At 46.3% G+C, this 19,323-nt stretch overlaps 1 protein-coding gene across 1 annotated transcript in view; it reads right to left on the reverse strand.

Moving 5' to 3' along the window:
- The window catches only part of dip2ca (disco-interacting protein 2 homolog Ca), an 837,941-nt gene that overhangs the window by 343,785 nt on the left and 474,833 nt on the right, over positions 1 to 19,323 (reverse strand). The window contains exon 4 of the mRNA XM_084312140.1: positions 9,492 to 9,617. Within this exon, the coding sequence (XP_084168266.1) occupies positions 9,492 to 9,617 (126 nt within the window). The remainder of the gene's footprint in view (positions 1 to 9,491; positions 9,618 to 19,323) is intronic.

Here is a 19,323-nt window from a genome sequence, read left to right on the forward strand (position 1 = left end):
TTCTCCTGGGATACCCTTGGCCGGACGAGGCAGCTGGATTCTACCCCACCCCCCTCCTACTCATGTCGGCTTACAAGCGACCGGATTAACCCCCTCTAGTGTATCCAGCCTATAATCATTAAAGTATCATTGCTGTTATTCCTTAACTATTCCAGGTCGTATATTTACCACCTGCGCCTTCAGAGATTGGACATTATCTATTGATATACCGACGAATACTTGCCATAAAAGTGCATACTATTTCAATTCATAAATGTAATTAAGTGATTAAGTGTTTAGTCTACACGCCATCGTTGTGTAGGCAATAAAGACTTGTTTCTAATTCGTACATTTGTGTTGGATCCGTTTCATCTACGTGAGAGTGTTCATGATAATATATTTATGCCGTGTACTGGGTGGCCGAATATTAAGTACAAAGGTAGTGGTAGTAAGTATCATATCTAGTAATACAGTCAGGGAATTGTACCCCTCAGTTACAATTGGTCCTTCGAGCCGGATGGTAATTAGTGTAATATTAATATAGTGTTATTAATATTGAAATGGCCTATGATGAACACTCCACGAAACGATCCTCCTAACCAACGCCCGCAGCGCGAACGACGGCTCCCTCAGTACTTAGAGGCTTACGCTGTCAGTCAACAACCTAGTCTTCTACTAACAGTAAACGCGGTAAAACTAGAAAGTAAAAGTATGTCTAACCCCAACGCCCAGACTACCCCGACCATAGAGGCCCCTACGGGCTCTAATGTAACTGACCAAGTTCACGGTGGGGACCAGTGGGAACCAGACATGACTTCACACCCCGCCAGTACTGAAGAAGTAGTCCCCGATGAGTCCCGGGAGGAATACAACGCTACCGAGAGAGAACTCGGCACGGAAGAAGACGGGGAGAGCACCGTGGAGATAGAGCTCCAAGGCTCCGCAAGGAGTACCCCGAGGGAAGGCTCCCCTATACAACCGCCTTCTCCCAGCGAGGCAGAGAGGACCCTACAGCAGGCCTTCCTCATCAGCCTGAACGCCGCTGCTGAACGCGACCGACTGCAGATCCAGCAGCGGAGCGAAGAAGAGCAGATACGTCTAGAAATAAGACGCATTCAGAGGGAAGAGAATGTGGCCCGAGAACGAGCCGGTGCTCAACGGGACGCAGAGCGCGACAGACAGCAAGCGCAACTAATAGAACAGCTGATCAGACGGACAACACCCTCTCCCTCCGCCAGAGGCTCCAGGAACTCGTCTAGACACACCTCCAGGGCGGCATCCCCTAGCCGAGTAAACAACCCTGAACTTGACCAACAGACGAGGTCTATACCCCCCACAGACCACCTCCCCCCACCGGTCCAAGCGAGACCTAGCAACCGGGAAGGAGCAGCATATCCTGTGGAGAGGCTAAACCAGAGACTACAAGCACTGGATGACCTAACTGAAGACGAAGAGGAAGAGGAGGAGAACCACGCCCGAAGACAGCACAGTACTCTACCGGACCAGGAGGTCCGGTACAGCCCAGGCTATACTCCCGCGGAGCTGCGCTACAGACCCCCGACTCTATACACGGGTGAGCACGACGCACGACCCGCACCGAGGAACAGCACCTGGACAAGCGGGCCATGGTACACTGCCGGTACCAGCCCATACCAAGGAGCGGGAGGAGACTCGCCTAGGAGGCCTCTCCCCCAACGCTCGCCGATGTATCCACAGTCAGCGTCATACATTGGCACGCCTATGGTACCCGACTTCACCCAAGAGAACCGGGCCCAGTATACAGAACTCCGCATGTGTCTGGAGACCATGTTGGTGGATGTATTGGATGAACGCCACAAATACGCCGTCCTACTGCAGCACTTAAAGGTGCCCCGCGCACATAATATAGCGCTCGCCTACGCGACTTCCACCACCCCATACACAGCAGCGCTGGTAGCATTGGACCAGAGGTATGGGCGCATATGGGATTACGTGATCCAGGAGATCCGACACATCGACCGCTTACCCCCAGCAATAGACAATCGAACACTGGACGACCTGTCCATCAGAGTGCAGTCCCTGGTAGGGATGTTGGGAGCGCAAAGAGAGAAGGGGAAGTATGAACTTTACGCCAACTCAAATGTGGAAAGGATCCTGGAGAAGCTGCCGCCCGCTCGTCAGGAGCGCTTTAGGCGGCAGAGGGACCACAGAGACCCGAATGGCCCCGAACCGAACCTCCTCGATCTAGCAGACTTCCTGGCGAGAGAAGTCAGCAGCCTACGGCTAGATACATTCGGACGGAGCACCCCTGGCTCCAGAGAAGGAACCAGACGACTAAATGATGGAAGAAGATCGGTGACTGTGATGCACCAATCGGAGTCAGTACCGAGCAGCAGGAGCCACAGTACCCCCTCCAGAACGGAGAAGTGGAAGATAGTGTGCCCCTACTGTGAGAAAGAACACTGGCTAGCGCAATGTGACTCCTTCCCCAAGCTGAACGCGGAGGAAGCAGGTCAATGGATAAAGTCCAACAAGCGCTGTTTTCGCTGTGCGCGCTCACACATGGCAGCCGAATGCCGCTTAAAGAAAAGGTGCACCAAGTGCGATGGAGCCCATCTGGACATACTTCACGACAGTAACAGACGGCGCCCTTCACCTGCACCATCCAGCCGCAAAGCGAGCGTCATGTACATCGATCCCGCCAGCAGCAGTGGAGCCCGAGTACTCCTAAAAGTAGTGCGTGTGACACTAAGCTACCAGAATAAAATCCTGGACACTTACGCCGTCCTCGATGACGGGTCAGAGAAGACCCTGCTGCTCGCCTCCGCTGCGGCCCAGCTAGGGCTGCGGGGAAGCGAAACCCAAATGACAATTCGGACAATAAGACGAGATTTGAAGACGATAAAGGGCGAGAATGTCTCATTCTCTATCGCAGCAAGCGGCCAGCCTGAGCGACGGTACCAGATTGCAGACGCTTTCACCAGCCAAGAAATAGGACTGTCGCGGTACACATACCCCGTCGCCAAGCTGATGGAGAAATATGCACATCTGCGCAAGTTACCGATCCCGCTCATAGACAATGCTATGCCGACCCTGTTGATAGGCTCCGACCATGCAGACCTCATTGTCCCGATAGACCGGGTTCATACCGGACCCCGAGGCTGTCCTGCAGCAGTCGAGACCCGTTTGGGATGGACTCTCCAAGGCCCGCTCGCCAAATCTCTCAACCGAAGTACAGCCACTAGATGTCTCCACTCCCGAGTCACAGAGGGAGAAACCGCACTCCTGCAACACGTAGAGCGGCTATGGAGCTTGGAACAAATGCCCTTTAAGAATGGAAAGAAAGACATTCGCTCTAAAGATGACATTTACGCCATTCACCTCCTCGAGACAGGGACCAAGAGAGTCCCGGTCAACGGCGTGTTGAGATACGCCACGCCACTCCTGCGGCGAGAAGGAATGCCTACTTTCCACGCCAAGACAGACGTCATAGAACGGTACCTGCTGAACACGGAGCGGCGCTTAGCCAAGAACCCCGCCCAAGAGAGTGTATACCGCGCTGAGATTGAGAAGCTCATCACAGCGGGACACGTCACAAAGATGGACATTAAAGAGGCTGACCAGACCACTGAATCGTGGTACGTGCCCCACCACAAGGTCCATCACAACGGTAAAGACCGCATAGTATTTAACTGCAGCTACCAGATCGGATCCCAAAATCTGAATAAAGAGTTACTGCCCGGTCCCACACTCGGCCCCTCCCTACTCGGCGTTCTACTCCGCTTCCGCCAGGAAAAGGTGGCCATCAGCGGGGACATTAAAGGAATGTTCCTGCAGGTGAGATTAGTAGAGGCGGACAAGCCCCTGTTACGGTTCCTATGGAGAGAGAAGCCAGGAGATGAGCACCCAGCCATCTACCAATGGGAAGTCCTCCCCTTCTGAACGACGTGCAGCCCCTGCTGTGCGACATTTGCACTACAGAAACATGTAGCAGAGGACCCAGCAGCGGACGAAGAGGTCCGACACAGCGTAAAGAACAGCTTCTACGTAGACAACTGTCTACAAAGCCTTTCAACCCAGGAAGAAGCCGAGGCTCTCCTGATTAAACTCCGCGCCTCATTGATCAAAGGCGGCTTTGATCTCAGGCAGTGGGCCAGCAGCGATCCGCAAGTACTGCGCAGCCTCTCCTCCGAGGACAAGGCAGCCAGCAGCGAGACCTGGATGGCTACAATCCCGGGAGAAGCCCAGGAGATGACCCTGGGATTGGTGTGGCGATTCAAAACAGATTCGCTTCACTACAGACACAAGCCCCTGACTACGGAGCAGGGAAGGCCGGCGGCGGCGCCGACCACCAGACGGAGTGTGTACACAACACTCGCCCGACAATATGACCCGCTAGGATGTATTCTACCGTACACCACCAGGGCAAAAATGATTGTACGAGCATTGTGGGACAAGGACCAGGGCTGGGACGACCCCATTCCCGCACACCTTGCATCCACCTGGAGAGAGTGGGAGATGGAGCTCCACTCACTCCCAGGCGTTAATATGCGCCGAAGCTACTTCCCACCCACGGTGAGGCCAGAGACATGTAAAATGGACTTACACGTCTTCAGTGACGCCTCAGAGGTCGCATACGGATCAGTAGCCTACTTGCGGGCCCAAGACCAAGGGGGAGAGATCTACACAGCATTTGTCCTCGCCCGCTCGAGAGTAGCCCCACGCAAGCAACAGTCTATCCCACGTCTAGAGCTCTGCGCAGCCCTAGCCGGAGCGCACCTAGCCACGCTCATCCAACGTGAGCTCACCATACCGGTGTCTAGAACAATCCTGTGGTCAGATTCCACGACGGTACTCGCCTGGATCAAATCGGACTCATGCAAGTACAAAGTCTTCGTGGGAGTCAGAGTCACCGAGATTCAAGACTTAACCGAAGAGTTAACCGGAGAAACAGAGTGGCGCTACGTTGATACAAAACAGAACCCAGCTGACGTCATCACCCGGGGGATGCCCCTGGATGACCTCACCCGTCGCAATGTCTACAGTGACGGCCCCGCATTCCTAAGACTCCCGGAAGGACAGTGGCCCATGCCTATCCCGAGGGAAGCCAGTCCAGAGGAGGTGGAAATTAAGAAGTCTGTGTTCTGTGGATTGAGCACCGTAGCCTCCACCGACCCTAACATAAACGATTGCACGTCCATAGAGAGTGCACAACAAAGAACATTCCTGCGGTACCACCCGGAGTGCAAGTCCCCCGCTGATATGTCAGCAGCTAACTACGAGGAAGCAGAATTGCTTCTACTGCAGCGAGCCCAGAGAGACTCGTTCCCCGATGAATTGGCCTGTCTACAGGGAGGAAAGCCCGTCCCATCCGACAGCAGATTAATTCATCTGGCCCCCGAGAGCGACGCTCACACCCTCATCAGAGTGGGTGGTCGCCTACGCAGAGCCCCCAATCTACCGGATGACATTAAATACCCGATCGTATTGAACAGCCGACACAAGGTCACAGAGCTGATTATAAAGAAATACGATGAGGATGTACATCACGCAGGAGCAGAGACAGTCCTCACGGAGATTGAGGGAGTACTTAACTCGAAGCCCCTCGGATATGTCTCCAGTGATGTGGCGGATATCGACCCAGTTACCCCCAACACACTCCTGATGGGGCGGCTAGATCCCACATTACCCCAGACAATGTACCGGCCTGAAGAAGCGAACGGCCGACGAATGTGGAGGTACAGCCAAGTATTAGCCGACAAGTTTTGGAACAGTTTCCTACTGCACTACCTACCGTCTCTACAGACCCGCCAGAAGTGGGTAAAGGAGAGAGACAATTTGACAGAAGGAACAGTCGTCATGATTATTGATCAATCACTGCCCAGAGCTATGTGGCCGGCCGGCCGCGTAAGCAAAGTGATCACCGGTGCCGACGGCAAGGTCCGAGCAGCTGAAGTGCTCGTCCAGGGTCGCACTTACACCCGTCCCGTGGCAAGGCTCATAGAACTGCCTCGACTCCCAGACACAATCGATGATGACCATGACCCTACAACCCTATGACTTTGTGAAGTTGACTGACCCCTACAGCAAACCCTTATGTGTAAATAGACAACGCGATTAATCTGTCTCTGTTTAACTGATTAGGTCCGGGACCTATTCAGGGGGTGGCTGTTGTGAAGGGCCAGATTAAACCGAATATATATATTTATTTATATATATATATTTAATTGTATTTGTATATTCTCTAATATTCCCTGATATCCCTTGTATATTCCTTGTACAATATGCATTGAATATCCATTCTAGCCTACTGAACATCCCATAATGGTCTCCATTCTACTATTGGTCGAGACCTTGGTGCCAGGCTGCCGTACCCCTCAGACCCAGTTCAAACGTACCGCTCGACATGTACGAACAAGTCCTAGTTCCGCGTAGGAATTTGGCTACCGCACCACTAATGGGACTATTTGTTCATAGTGCGTATATATACTGCGCTACTAAAGTAGGACTTTCTTTTCAGTCCAGTTTCTTACCCTCCAATAGAGTCACAGACGTAAAGCCTCCCCGCGATGCCACGTGTGGGAGTAAGGCCAAGTTCGCCTACCATCGGTATTGAGACATCGTGTATATTAATATTTGAATAGTCATATTTGGCACTATATCGTCGAGTTGGACGTAGTCTATTAAGCTAATAATAGTCTGTTAATATATAGTGCTTCGTGCGGTGAGAATACTACCGTAGTCCGTACCCCATCGTTTCGGGCAGAGAACTGGCTGCTTACCCAGGGTGGTTGACCCTATGTGAAGCTGCACCCGAGGAGCCCCAGAGCCGACGAGCGAGTGGACCTGTATACCGGATTATTCTACCGACGACAGCCCGCCTTCCCAGGCACGGATTATGCTTTGGATACTTTGATTATTCTATGGATAAAGACCCCCGACACTACCGTGTGTTGGAACCCCCCCCCCCTGGAGAGGACACAAGGTGAGGAGACGCTCTGCAAGACGAGGTCTCTCCACATCTCTCCCCGTGGACCGGAGAGAGCCGGCCCACAAAGAGTCCACCTGCTTTCATCTGTGGTCCAAGGATCGCCGGCGCATTGAACGGCACTACAGTGTGTTCTCCTGGGATACCCTTGGCCGGACGAGGCAGCTGGATTCTACCCCCCCCCCCCTCCTACTCCTGTCGGCTTACAAGCGACCGGATTAACCCCCTCTAGTGTATCCAGCCTATAATCATTAAAGTATCATTGCTGTTATTCCTTAACTATTCCAGGTCGTATATTTACCACCTGCGCCTTCAGAGATTGGACATTATCTATTGATATACCGACGAATACTCCTTGCCATAAAAGTGCATACTATTTCAATTCATAAATGTAATTAAGTGATTAAGTGTTTAGTCTACACGCCATCGTTGTGTAGGCAATAAAGACTTGTTTCTAATTCGTACATTTGTGTTGGATCCGTTTCATCTACGTGAGAGTGTTCATGATAATATATTTATGCCGTGTACTGGGTGGCCGAATATTAAGTACAAAGGTAGTGGTAGTAAGTATCATATCTAGTAATACAGTCAGGGAATTGTACCCCTCAGTTACACACACAATTGTTAAGGGGATGCAGACCAGAGAAATATCGTCTTGTTTACATCAGGGTCCCCCATTTTCAATTCATCATAATATACTGTATGACATACATGACATACAGATAGACAGTACTGCTACATCTATACATTTATGACATACCAGATTTACAAATACAGTACTGTTTGTGATACAAAAAAGCTCTGTTCTAGTCTGTAGGGTGTGTTGAAGTTCCATTACCTGGTCTGTAGAGTGTGTTGAAGTTACATTACCTGGTCTGTAGGGTGTGTTGCATTACCTGGTCTGTAGGGTGTGTTCCATTACCTGGTCTGTAGGGTGTGTTCCTTTTACCTAGTCTGTAGGGTGCAGTGATGCCGGTAACGCGTTACTAAGTAACGCGTTATTGTAATCTGATTACTTTTCCCCGAAAATAGTAATCTAACGCGTTAATCTTTAAAAGCCAGTAATCTGATTGCAGTTACTTGTCCAAGTGGCTGTGCGTTACTATTTCGTTACTATCTCATCATAAATTCATAATGCAGGCGGAATGCAGTATTTTATTTCGTTTTCGACAGTCAAAAATACATTTTTGAGCTGTTTTTCTTATTTGGGAGTGACGTGGTGTGGCAGTGAAAGGGTTACACAAGAATGTGTCCCGCGGCGTGACTGGACTCTCTGTCTGTGAGTGACTCTGCTTTGGCCCAATCACATTCCCCATCCACAGTCTGCGAATCAGAGGCAGAGTAGGGCGGGTCTTCACAGCACGTCATGTGACATATGCGCCAATCGTGTGACAGCAGGGCTCCGTTGCATTCGTCTGAGAATTCCACCCCAAAACGCTTACAGGAAGAAAAAACGCGGCTTATTATTATTACCGAGGCGCGCGGCTTATTATATTATTAAAACAGCTACTTGTGGGCACTCATAAAAACACCGTGGTCTACAAGTTGTTTAGCGAGAGGATGGTGGTAATGTGCTTCAATAGAACAATGGATCAATGCCATGTCAAAACTCGGCTCCGCTGATCTGAAGGGCTCCGCAGTACACACACAGACACACACACACGCGCGCGCGCACACACGGGATCGCAGCAGCCACACACACATTTCCACTGTCCAATAGACAAGCGCCCTTTTCGACCGCGTGACATTGTTCAGAAGGTCTCGGTCCGCCTCTGTGTGAAAGCAGGCGAACCAAATGAAGAATGCAACAATGTTGCAACTTCACCCCCAGAACCGCACCGAGTCCACCAAAACTATATGTGAAAGCGACCTAAACGTAAATACTGTCTACCGCTAAAAACAGCACATCCAATTGCATTGAAAGCATCTGGAATCACGACGCTTCGACTAGGTACAGGAGGACTCGGAGGCCAGCCAAACAGCAAAAGAGAGAGATTGTTTCTTTCCCTATTGATTAATGTATATTTGATGGTGGCAGAGCAAAAGCTCTTATTTGCCAGATTTACAGTTAATTTACATGTTAAAGAGAGACTGATTGTATGTTTATAGAGAGACATTTATAAAAACAATTTAATAGTTACAGTTGATATAATTGAATAGTTCAGCCTGCATTTGTTAGATGTGAATAGATACACTGGTTTTGTAAAACCACTGGCTGGCTGCTCTAATGCTGTGAGCATCATAGACTGTTGCTTTACCATACTTGATGGTACAGAAGCTGAAGCACTAGTTTAACAATTTACGTTATGTGCAGAGAAACAAGTTAAAAACAATTTATGCACTTTCAATAAAGCGTTTTAAAAAAAACTGTTGGGGGAACGACGACGACTTCGTAACCTAGTTACTTTCAAAGTAACTAAGTTACTCTGATAATCAAGTAATCAGTAAAGTAACTTGGATTACTTTTTAAAGGAGTAATCAGTAATCGGATTACTTTTACAAGTAATCTGTGGCATCACTGGTAGGGTGTGTGGCGTTCCATTACCTGGGGGTGTGTAGGCATCCATGGATGACTGTACCACCAGCGAACGCCGTTTAGAAGGCATGGGCACTGCCATCTTCCGCTCCTTGTGCTTGGCCAGGGCTGCCTGTACAGCCTCCGTGTGCACATCTGGGAAAACACACACACACAGGTTTGTGTTTAAAGGTGCTATAGATAACATTCAGCCACTAGCGGTCGCTCTAGAGCACCAGCATGTAATTTATCCAATCAGGTGCGTTCCACTAGAGCAGGGGTTCCCAAACTTTTCAGGCCGGGACCCAGAAAATAAGGCGTCAGAGAGCCGCGGCCCAATGCACATCGTCAGGCTTTTTTTTTTTTTGTCAGGCGACCGATTTTTTAAGCCAAATATCACTTCAATCCTATTAAGTTAGTTCAAGTTAGTTATTCATTTATATGTGCTATTTATGAGAGGGCTAACTTGTTGCAAAATAATAATGATAATAATCATAGCCTCATTAAAATACTATTGTTGCTTTGGTTGTTTTCAGCGTTTTATGTGCATAATCTGTTATTTAGTTTGAAATGTTCGTTGAAATAAGTTTTTGTTTATTTATTAAGTTAATATAAAACCATATAGTCACATTTTAGAATACAATAGAATAGAATTTTAGAATACAACTAGAAACACTGTCCTGGCCTGCTTCTAAGTTCAGTGGCCTGACAATCAATTTGAAATCATCTCGCGGCCCTCCCGTGGCTGCTCACGGCCCACCTTTGGGTCGCGACCCCCGACTTTGGGAACCACTGCACTAGAGCACCAACATGTCATTTCTCCAATCAGGTGCATTCCACATGGGGAAATAGGGAGGAGATACATGCACGGAACATGCAAATAATAACATTCATTCAAGCTCTGTGGATGTATTATAATAAAACATAAACAAATATTAATCTGCATAAATCTATAGCCTTAACCTTTAAGGCACTAAGATACTGTAGTCTCCAAGTACAGAGGATAATAATAATAATAACAATGAGATTTATATAGCACTTTTCTAGAACTCAAAGTCGCTGTACACTAAAGGGGCAGTAGTAGTGAGACAGACAAACACAATACAAACAGGATGAAAGGTCAGTGGAGAAGAGATGGGTCTTGAGGCTGGATTGGAAAATTGAGAGAGACTATAATGTCCTGGGTGTTAGATTCTGGCAAACCACAATCAGCCACTTATCACCTCTCCATCGTTGTCGTTGTGTAGTTTCTGCGTTGTGTTTATTTCTCTCTGTCTTCTCATACTGGCTGTACAATCTTTGTCATCCCCCTTTAATGCAATCCGTAAGCATAATAATTCGACACTGGGCCGCGTAGTACCTTTCTTGGAATCGTTGTTTATTACATAAACAAAAGCCTCAGATGTTACCCATTTCGTATTGTCCTGGAACACTAACTCATTATTCTATCGTCTCTTCTGCTGTTTAGTCCAATGGTGGCTGAGGCCTTGTCGTTAGCCAAAACCCTTCTCCCGTTAGCCGAAGCTAATGATGATGTGTCATCTCCCCTCCCCCACCGGCGAGAGTGAGGGAGGGATGAAAAGTCTCTGATCCACGTCCGCTCGCGTCAGCTTCGTGTCTAGATCTAACTCACACGCGGAAGAACACTCGCATTATAATAATCATCATTATCATCAATGACAGGCCCCGCCCCTCTTCTTGTTGTCATGTGACGCGCTGTCATGGCAACTGCTGTTCACCCTTAACCGTCTGTTTCTAGTGGTGTTACTCTCTCTCTCTTATCAGTTGTTATGTGCTGAACCGACCTCGGCATGCCCTGAGCTCTATCTTAGTCTGCTGCTAAACACAGTGACTCTCTCTCACCGCCTCCACCACCATGCACATCTACCTCTCTGACCTGGCCCCTTTAGATGCTGTCATCTCCCCCAATATATACATTGAAAAAACCTTGACATCCTTCACTGGGGGACAGAGTTCCAGAGAGCTGCCCTGCAGAAGAGCTCTGTCTCCAAGTCTAGGAGCTGCCCTGCAGAAGAGCTCTGTCTCCAAGCCTAGGAGCTGCCCTGCAGAAGAGCTCCGTCTCCAAGCCTAGGAGCTGCCCTGCAGAAGAGCTCCGTCTCCAAGCCTAGGAGCTGCCCTGCAGAAGAGCTCCGTCTCCAAGCCTAGGAGCTGCCCTGCAGAAGAGCTCTGTGTCCAAAACTGAGGGGCGGAGAGGGTTGGCAGGGGAGTGGAGGTCAGGGGGGACCGGGGTGATGTGGTGCCAGGATTGGGTGTGGGATAGAAGTCAGGCGGATGCGTTCTGGACCAGCTGTAGTCTATTGATGGGAGCTAGCACTCAGACCCGTTTTTTGGCATAGGCAGTATAGGCAAATGCTAAGGGCGCGACCAACCCAGAGGGGGCGCAACAAAATGGGGAGAAAAGTTAACTTAAATTTTTTTTTTATTATATAATTGTAATAATATTTTACTAATACTACTAGGTAACACTGTTATTTCGAAATATTAAATAACCCCACAACAACCAGCGTAACTCTATAGCATAGACTATTAAATAATAATAATTTCCTAGTTCATGCCACCCCGCCCCCCTCCAGCCAGGCAAATAGCCGCAACAACCAGGAAAGGGGTTGGGAATTGGCATAACGACTAACAGTGGGAAGGGAGAAAAATCGAAAAAAATGAGAAAAAAAAAGAAAAGAGGATGGTTATCGTGCCATCAATCATTGGAATAACTGCCCACTGAACATAAGTTAATTGAATGTGTCTTTCAAGTACCACCTAAGAATGCACTACTTAAATATGTGAGCAAATACTGTTCACGTTTGGGAGTGGAAATACAGATGCAGCACTGAAAATTCAAACCACTGCCTATAGAACTAGCACTCAGGTGTTATATTTCGGGGGATGGTGGCTATCTCCCAAAGTGAACAAAGGGAGGATACTTAACTTAAGTGCTGCCCCAGGGAGGGGGTTACTGCCCTCAGACCCCCAAGATCATTTTTATATGGGCAGTCTGACTTGGGGTACTGCCCATATATTAGGCCTTGTCCAGACTAAAACGATTTTGATCCGTTTCATTTTCGTTTCGTTTTAAGGTGTCTGTAAAAACGAAAACGTCTCAAGATAATAAGTGCATGCCACAAATTTACAAAATAAATGTCTTTCCTGTTTCTTTTATTTTGAAAACCCCCAACCGGAAGTGTTATAGTGTATCTTGCTAGCAGCTTAACTTGTGTCGGCCGGTTCTGTGCTTTTCGAGCTAAAGTAACGTCATTAGTTTGTGGATAGCATTTTGAATAGCATCAATGCTAGCTGGCTGGCTACAGCTTTATTTACGAAATTATGGAGGCTTTTTAAACGTCAAGGTAAGAGAGGATTTGTCATGATCAACTGAAGGCGTATGCTATGGAACAATATGTGCTTGGGTTTTCAGAAAAAAAGGCCAGCTATGTGACGCCAATCTCTAGTTAGTAGTATCGTGTATTGCATGTGTGTGCGCCTCGGTTGGGAGTGTGTGTACAGCAGAGCCCCGCTCCGCTTCAGACAGCTAGAGAGAGCACAGCGTGTGTGTGAGCATGTGTGTGCGCCTCGGTCGGGATTGTGTGTAAGCACAGCAGAGCCCTGCTCCGCTTCAGACAGATAGAGCACAGCATATGTAAAGCCACAAAAGCCCGATCAAGCTCAATAGCTGTACATGTCATTGTTGTTGTGATGTTTTCACACGCGGGGTAAGGGAGAGGTGGGCTATCGCGTCATCGGTTCAGGAGAAGACGTGTATCGCTTGTAAAGATGGTGACGCAATGGGGGGCGTCTTCAGAATTGCGCACTCTGGGAGCTGGTATCAGAAAGTATCATCTTCAGGCTGCCAGAATGCAGTTCCGTGTGGCAGAACGGTGCAAACTAGGGCTGCACGATTTTGGGAAATAATCTAATTGTGATTTTTCTGACAGATATTGCGATTGCGATAAAATTTGCGATTATAATTTTTTTTTTTAAAGCAGCCCCACAGAGGTTTATTGTAAAATGCGGCTTGCATCTGGCCTACGCGGTGGGTCTGTTCGGGACACCGAGCCTGAACATTTTTCTTTTTACCTGGGAATCGATACCGGTACCCAACGGTACCTTTTTTTCTGTACTTTACTCTCCCTCTCTGAAGTCTAAACTTCACAACACACAATCTAAAACCCCTTACCTCCCTCTCCCAAACCGATCTTGTATCTCAATGGGACTTCCTGGTTAAATAAATAAATAAATAAAAATAAATAAAAGATTTGCGATTATTATTATTATTTTTTGATTTGCTAATTGCATCATTCCAAATAGCGATTTCGATTTTAAATCGATTAATGGTTCAGCCCTAGTGCAAACGATCAAATACTTTGCCTAAAACGGCCAAAATCTTTTTAGTCTGGACATGGCCTTAGTGTTGCAATGCATGATAAGTAAACAGTGAAAAAAGGAATCGTATGGAGCTGGGGTGTTTGGGACGAATTCAAATTTAAGATGAAAATCTCCCCAGCCTGTGGGAGGCAGTGGAGGTGTGAAATCTGGCCCGGTCCAGAACAATAGGAGTCACAAAATCAGTTTGGAGTGGAGTGGTGGAGGAGTGGTAGAGGCGCAGTAGAGGTTTGATTTTTCAGTGCTGGATCTGTACCTACTGTAGGAATGTAATAATGAAATATTTACTCATGAATGTAATAACCTTTTCTGAAAATATGCATGTCTACCCATGAATGTAATAACCTTTTCTGAAAATATTCTGATGTTTATAAAGATGTCTACAATGTTTTACTGTTTTTAGATTATCATTGTTAACACTTTCATCGCCGGAAACACTGAAACACGTCTTTCCCCGCCATGCTCATTCTGCCGAAGACGCTGGACAGCGTATTTGATATCAATATTTCAAAAATCTGTGATCGAAATCATATTTCTCCCCCGGAGACATGAGATGTACTGTTGAGCCCCTCTCAACTCTACAACGGTTCAAGAGCGCCATCTGGTGGCCGATCGGCGGATCGCCCAGGGCAGAAACAGGAAGGGGAAGCTGGTGCTCATTTCAATTCGGTCCGATCACGCGCTAATAGTCCCAGGACTCGAGCTGATCACAACGGATAGTGATCCGTTACAATAACTCGATAAACAACATGATTTGGACGTATATACTATTATACAACCTGGAAATGGATCGGGTATTTCTACATCCCATAATAGGAATATCTCTGCTCCACGCTCATCGCCCAACGCTATGAGGAAGCTACGGTAAGATTCACACATTAACGTGTGCCATATAAACTGCTCTGATGATCATATCACCCACACTAGATGAATGATATAACGTTGCCCACGGAATTATAAACGACCCCCCCCCCCCATCCGGTCAACATCAGATCATACATAGTAACTTCTAGAAGCACGTCCAGTTGACATTTTTTATCTCGCACAGATTCCTATCAAACTGTATTTGATCATCAATATAATGCATTTAGGGCTATAAATCAAGTTCTGGAGAAAGCTGCAGAAAACGATAAAAACATACTTATACTTTAGACCGTATTTTAGTATGAATATGTGAATGAAAAAGTATAACGTTGCTACACAATGAACAATACATATAGGACGTTGAATGGGCCATAGTAATGTCAATTTAGCAATACAATTTAAAAAGTTATAGCCCTGCAAAGAAGGGGAACTTCTCCATGTTAAATAGGGCTGGCGAGGGATGGTAAATTATGAATTTAACCATGGCGATCAAAGTGTTAATTAAGTGAATTGTGATTGTCATATGTATCTCATGTATTGTTATTGTTATGTTTTGTGTTGTCTTGTCTTTCTGTGTGGACCCCAGGAAGACTATAGCTTTCCAGCTAATGGGGATCCTTTTATACAATAAATAATAATGATATCTGCATTGCATGGAAAAAAAGCACTCACAAAGGTATGGAACGTACTAAACAGAACACAGTATTTATTGTTTATTTACAATTATTTCCACAAAAATAAGAGAATCAATGAGAAATTATCCGTGTGTGCACAGTAAATTTTGCATTGTAAATTTTACTCAAACTGAGTATACATTTTACTCAAACTGAGTATACATTTTACTCAAACTGAGTATACATTTTACTCAAACTGAGTATACATTTTACTCAAACTGAGTATAAATTTTACTCAAACTGAGTATACATTTTACTCAAATGTACACAGTTTGAGTAAAATTTACTCTGCGAAATTTACTGTGTGTTGAGGGGAAGCAACGTCTGTCTTGCTTTGACACAGACAATTTAAACAGACAGACACATATATCCCTATTATAGATTAGAGCTGGAGTACATTGCACTGAGCATACCATTGCACTATATTCTGTTTACATAGCCCACTGCTCCTCACTGTATATCCTGTGTTTGTAGCCCATAGCTTGTGTAGATTGTTCTTACCATTAAAAAAAAAAAAAAAAAAGGCAATGGAAATATCATTTGACATTTTTATTTTTGAGCTCTTCCAGACATTTAAATGAAAAACAATCTATTGTTTTTAATACAAATAGACCGCCTGTTCACCGTTTTTGGTTCGTTTTTCTTTTTTTTCCGATATTAATATCCTATTCACTGTCACAGAGAAGACAGGAATAATAGCACCAGCACTGCTGTGGCTAATGGGGATCCAAATAAACATAAACAGAGCTGTATTTTGGCTGGAAAAGGCATATTGGGAGTCCGAAGGTGCAGTACCGGCCAGATCCTGTTAGTGGGGCTATTTCGAGAATGCACCCTCCTTCCCAGTCCCCACTTCTCTCTGCCTATAGCTCTGGGTTAGCTTACGCTAACGTAACATTATTTTCGATCTTTAACGCGAGGTGGACATAGTGAAATGGCGAGGATTGCAAAGCAGGTTAGATGCATTTGACCCAATGGCGGAATAAAACAGCAGGGACATGTTTTGGGTTGCAGAATAGGCACACTAGCCTTGCTCTAGTGACGCTCTAGACGCTAATGCTGTGTGCTGTTGATCCGAGCCAAGCGGATACGAGGGATTTTCAAAATAAGAGTATCGCAATATGAATCGATCTTTTTACGTTGCATAGATCCTATTTGATTATTGATAATAGATCGATATATCGATCTGGATCGATGTATCGTCCCACCCCTAATATATACTGTTTCATTGCAACTAATTGTTGATTCTAAGCCTACAGCACATACTACCCCTAAGTCTGCTATCTTTATATGCCTAAAGATATAAACGTTATACGATATGCAAAGAGACAATGATAATATGTGGTGTATTGTGTAATAAATAAATGTGTTGACCTCGCATTGTGCCAATATCGCTCCGAACTCCTCCACTTTGTTTACCTTACCTGTATATAAATGCATGTATATAAGTATATTCATATGAAACGGTACATTAATATGAAACTGTGATACACCGTACAATCAATAACACTTAAAAATACTTGAGTGACATTTCCCGATAGCGCGATATATGAAACTGTTGTTCCCCCCCGGGATATATAGGAGGGGCACCGGAAGTTATGTTGTTGTCATTGGTTACACGCGAGAGAACAGTGTGCGTACATAACAAGCGAAGTGTTTTGGACCTGTATGTAACAGTTGAGTCTGGAATTAAACGACACAAAAGAAACATAAAACTCTCCTCATTCTTCAATGACGGTATGACGGAACGCTACATTTGGGCAGTCGGACACAACACCGGTGCGCTCTTACGGGCAGCCTTGGTGGTGAGCTGCTTCCTTGGGGCTTTGCCACTGGTAGACTTACGAGCGGTCTGCGGGACCAGGGAACATAGAACCTTTTAATTTTTTTCGGGAGCGGGCGGGACCAGGGAACATAGAACCCTTTTTTCGGGAGCGGGGAACTTAGAAATCTTTTTATTTATTTTTTTAACGGGGAACATAGAACCCGGGGAACATAGGGATGACCCCCCACAAGGTGCTGGTGTTCATACATTAGCATTCTCAGATTGACAGTGACTCCCACAAGGTGCTGGTTTTCATACATTAGCATTCTCAGCTTGACAGCAACTCCCAAAAGGTGCTGGTTTTCATACATTAGCATTCTCAGCTCGACAGTGACTTCCACAAGGTGCTGGGTTTTCATACATTAGCATTCTCAGCTTGCAGCCTGATCTCACTTAAAATATGTAAATAAAGTACTTTCTATCGACCATATTGTATGTTAAGTTATGGCCAAATGTAATATATTGACGTATTTACAAACATTTACAATGTGTGCATATTACAAATAAGTACATATGTGACTCGGTGACTAACCCGCCTTGTTAACCTCTTAACACTTTGAGTGCCAACGACGAGAATTCTCGTTATTTCATGCCAACCGTTCAGTGCCCACGACGAGAATTCTCGTTATTTCATGCCAACGACGAGAAATCTCGTTATTAATCGTTATTTTTTTTATTAGCGATTTCCATTCATTTTTTATCAATATAGCCTCACGTTACCACTGGGACTCTCTCTGAGCTCGAACAGGGAAAATACCGCCCCCTATCATCTCCCGGATGGTAATGCACCCTTTGGAATGGAGTCAATGGAAATGCATGGGGAAAAGAAAATCCGGAATCCACATTTTACTTGTCAGGCATGTAATCCGAGCCGATTGCAGTCTTTGTGGTCCCTCAGAACAGTGTGGAATATGTGTTTCGAGCACCCAGCGTTGGATCAATAAACGTGATCGATATTTGGAATGGCGATCAGGATTTGGAATAATCTTTTTGGAGAACATCTGATCTGAGGTAAGGAATCTATTTGACCAGTCTTGGGGTAATCAGAGCTTTTTTCAGATATATCAACGTGGGCCCTATATGTGTATGTGTGTGTGTGTGTGTGTTGATCAGGAAATATGTAACTGAGGGGTACAATTCCCTGACTGTATTGTTAGATATGATATTTAATACCACTACCTCATGTACTTTAACTTCTGGCCACCCAGTACAAGATATAAGTATGATGAACACTTTCCCACCTGATGAAACGAATCCACACAAATGTACCAAATCGAAGGTTTAATACAGCAAAGGGTGTATACAACGATCACTTAATTACATTTATGATTTGAAATATGAAATATGCACTTTTATGGCAAATGAGTATTCGTAGGTAAATCAACATTGAATGTCCGATCTCTGGTTGCGCAGGGAGTAAGTATACAACCTGGAATATTTAGGAAACGATAGCGATGGTACTTAGATGATTATAGCTGGATACACTAAAGGGGGGGGGGGGGGTCCCGCTGGTTGTAAGACAGTAGGAGGGGGGTTAGAGAAGCCGCTGGCGGTATCCCATCTGGCCGACGGTGTCTTGGGAGAATCCAAAGTCTTGGACACGGTGCCCACAGAACCTCGGGCCGCAGACGAATACAGCTGGACCCTCTGTGGACGGTAGCTGCCGATCCACAACGGAGAGACGTGAGGCGACCTCACGTGTAGAGCGCCGTCTCACCTGGAGTCCTCTCCGGGGGGTGGTTCCAACACTCCGCAGTGTTGGCCTTTATCCATGGAATAATCAAAGCACACAAAGCATAATCCAAGCCGTGGAAGGCTCGCCGTCGTCCGGGTAGAGTAATCCAATATACAGGTCCAGTCGCTCTTGGCCCGGAGCTCCTCGGATGCAATCACCACTAGGGGTCTGACCAGCCTGGTTAAGCGTCCAGATAACGTCAGGAACGATGGGGGTACTGATAACTTTAGAACTCTAACCGAACGATGCACCATACATAAATAGACTATTATTAGCTTAATAGAATACGTCCAACTCGACGGTATAGTGCCAAACTATGACTATTCAACTATTAATCTACACGATATCTCAATGCCTATTCTGGGG

The sequence above is a fragment of the Notolepis coatsorum genome (genome assembly GCF_963971535.1).
Source record: "Notolepis coatsorum genome assembly, chromosome: 4".
In the NCBI taxonomy this organism is placed as follows: Eukaryota; Metazoa; Chordata; class Actinopteri; order Aulopiformes; family Paralepididae; genus Notolepis; species Notolepis coatsorum.